General features: G+C 47.3%; 1 protein-coding gene across 1 annotated transcript; it reads right to left on the bottom strand.

Annotated features, from left to right (window-relative positions):
* Positions 1-200: 200 nt before the first annotated feature.
* Positions 201-1,547, bottom strand: LOC586335. The gene has a single exon (XM_011676351.1). It carries the CDS (start codon positions 1,545-1,547, stop codon positions 201-203), a length of 1,347 nt encoding a protein of 448 aa, XP_011674653.1.
* Between the last annotated feature and the right edge of the window lie 329 nt (positions 1,548-1,876).

The following is a 1,876-nucleotide window of genomic DNA, read 5'->3' on the forward strand; positions in this document are numbered from 1 at the left end:
GCCTTCTAGAACAACTTGCTGGGTTCGATGGTGAAGAAAGTTGGTGATCCACCTGTTGCTTTTGCCTCTCACTCCATATTGGTCCATCTTGTGCATTAGTCTCTGGTGACCGACCTTGTCAAAGGCTTTGCTGAAGTCCATGACAAGGACATCAGTTTGCAGACCTAGCTCCATGTTCTTGTGGAGGTCACTAACGAATCCTAGTAGTTGTTGCTCGCAGGATCTCTTAGGTCGGAACCCATGTTGGAGGGGTGGAGGATGTCCTTTTCATCGCCATGCCTCATGATGCTACTTGCAAGGATGTGCTCCATCATCTTGCAGCAGATACATGTGAGGGAGATTGGGCGATAGTTGCTAGGATCGGTTCTGTCGCCTTTCTTGTAGACAGGCACCACGTTTCCTTTGTGCCAGTCATCTGGTATCTCGCCGGTGTCATACGAGAGTCTGTAGATGATTCGTAAGATGGGAGCGATGACTCTGGATAGCTGCTTCAGGATGCGTGGGGTGATCCCATCGGGCCCTGGCGCTTTATGTGGTTTGAGTTTCTTAAGCATCATCTCGATACCCTTCAGGGTTATCACTATGTCAGGCATCGATTCGTGTTCAGAAGTATCTGGCAACAGATGAGGAGGGATTGGAATTTCCTGGGTAAAAACCTTCTTGAACTGTCTATTCAGGGCATCAGCTTTCTCAGCAGGTTCACTGAATAGCACGCCGTCAGATTTGAGTTCCGCAATTCCAGCACTGTCATTTCTGTTATTCTTGATGAATTGCCAGAATCTCTTCATGCAGTTGTACTTCCCTGGTCCTTCGTCATCATCTTCAACAGTAAAGATAGACTCCACATAGTTCCAGTAAGCTTTCCTGAGTGCGAATTGGAGTGTTCTTTTGAGATCACGGAGCCGCTCTTCCAGAACATATGGAATGAGGCCCTCTCTCTTCCGGAGGTGTCTGCACTCGTTGCTCAGTCTGTCACGTTTCTTGATGAGTCGTCTGATGCCATTTGTCACCCATGGTAAGTTGGCTTTGTGTGGAGTCAGCTTTTGAGGAATGAAGTCATTGATGCCCTTCTCGATGCCAGTCTTGAAGATGAGCCATAGTTCATTCACAGAGGCATATGTTACTTTAGCTTCTATCTCATCTCTGACTGCTTCGATGCTCTCACCAAACTTCTCCCACTGAGCTTTGCTGTAGAGTAAAACTTTCCTCCTCATCTGGAGCCGCCTGGTTGGTCTCACATTTAGCTTGACGAGAGGGCAATCATGGTCAGACACTCCTGGGACAACGGTAACCTCATTGACTACAGTTGGATTACTGACAAGGAGTAAGTCAAGTGTGTTCTGGTATCTGGTTGGTTCAGTAACTACTTGGGTGAGACCGTGGTCATCAAGGAGAGATCCCAGTCTGCGATGGAGATTGGGATATCTGCAATTGCCGACTTGTTGGTTTCTCCAATCCCATCCCGGTAAGTTGAAATCACCGCCTATTACAACAGAGTGGGTGGGGCTCAGTCTTGACAAGGACCTTTCGAGCTCTGTGAGGCTCATTTCATCGCAACATGGAAAGTCTTGGCTCCTGGCATGCTGATCTTGCACCAAATGAGCTCGCAGTCAGTTTCTAGTTCAATTTCTCTGGATGCCAAAAGATCCTTCCTGATCGCAAGAAATACACCGCCATGGAGATCGTTGGGTCTATCCCTTCTTGCAATGTTGTAGTGGTCTGTGGGGAACACTTCACTACTGCGTATGTCTTCCGTCAGCCAGGATTCAGTCTCTATTACTACATCTGGATTGTGTTGATGTATAAGAATTGCAAATGACTGCTTCTTAGCGCGAATACTCTGGCAGTTTACGTTGAGTATTGTTAAGACTTTTGC

This window comes from Strongylocentrotus purpuratus, unplaced genomic scaffold, assembly GCF_000002235.5.
Source record: "Strongylocentrotus purpuratus isolate Spur 01 unplaced genomic scaffold, Spur_5.0 spur5_scaffold_1, whole genome shotgun sequence".
NCBI classification, from domain to species: Eukaryota; Metazoa; Echinodermata; class Echinoidea; order Camarodonta; family Strongylocentrotidae; genus Strongylocentrotus; species Strongylocentrotus purpuratus.

Excerpts from the sequence above, each read along its gene's own strand:
- LOC586335 (XM_011676351.1), bottom strand. The coding sequence starts at position 1,547 with ATGAGCCTCACAGAGCTCGAAAGGTCCTTGTCAAGACTGAGCCCCACC.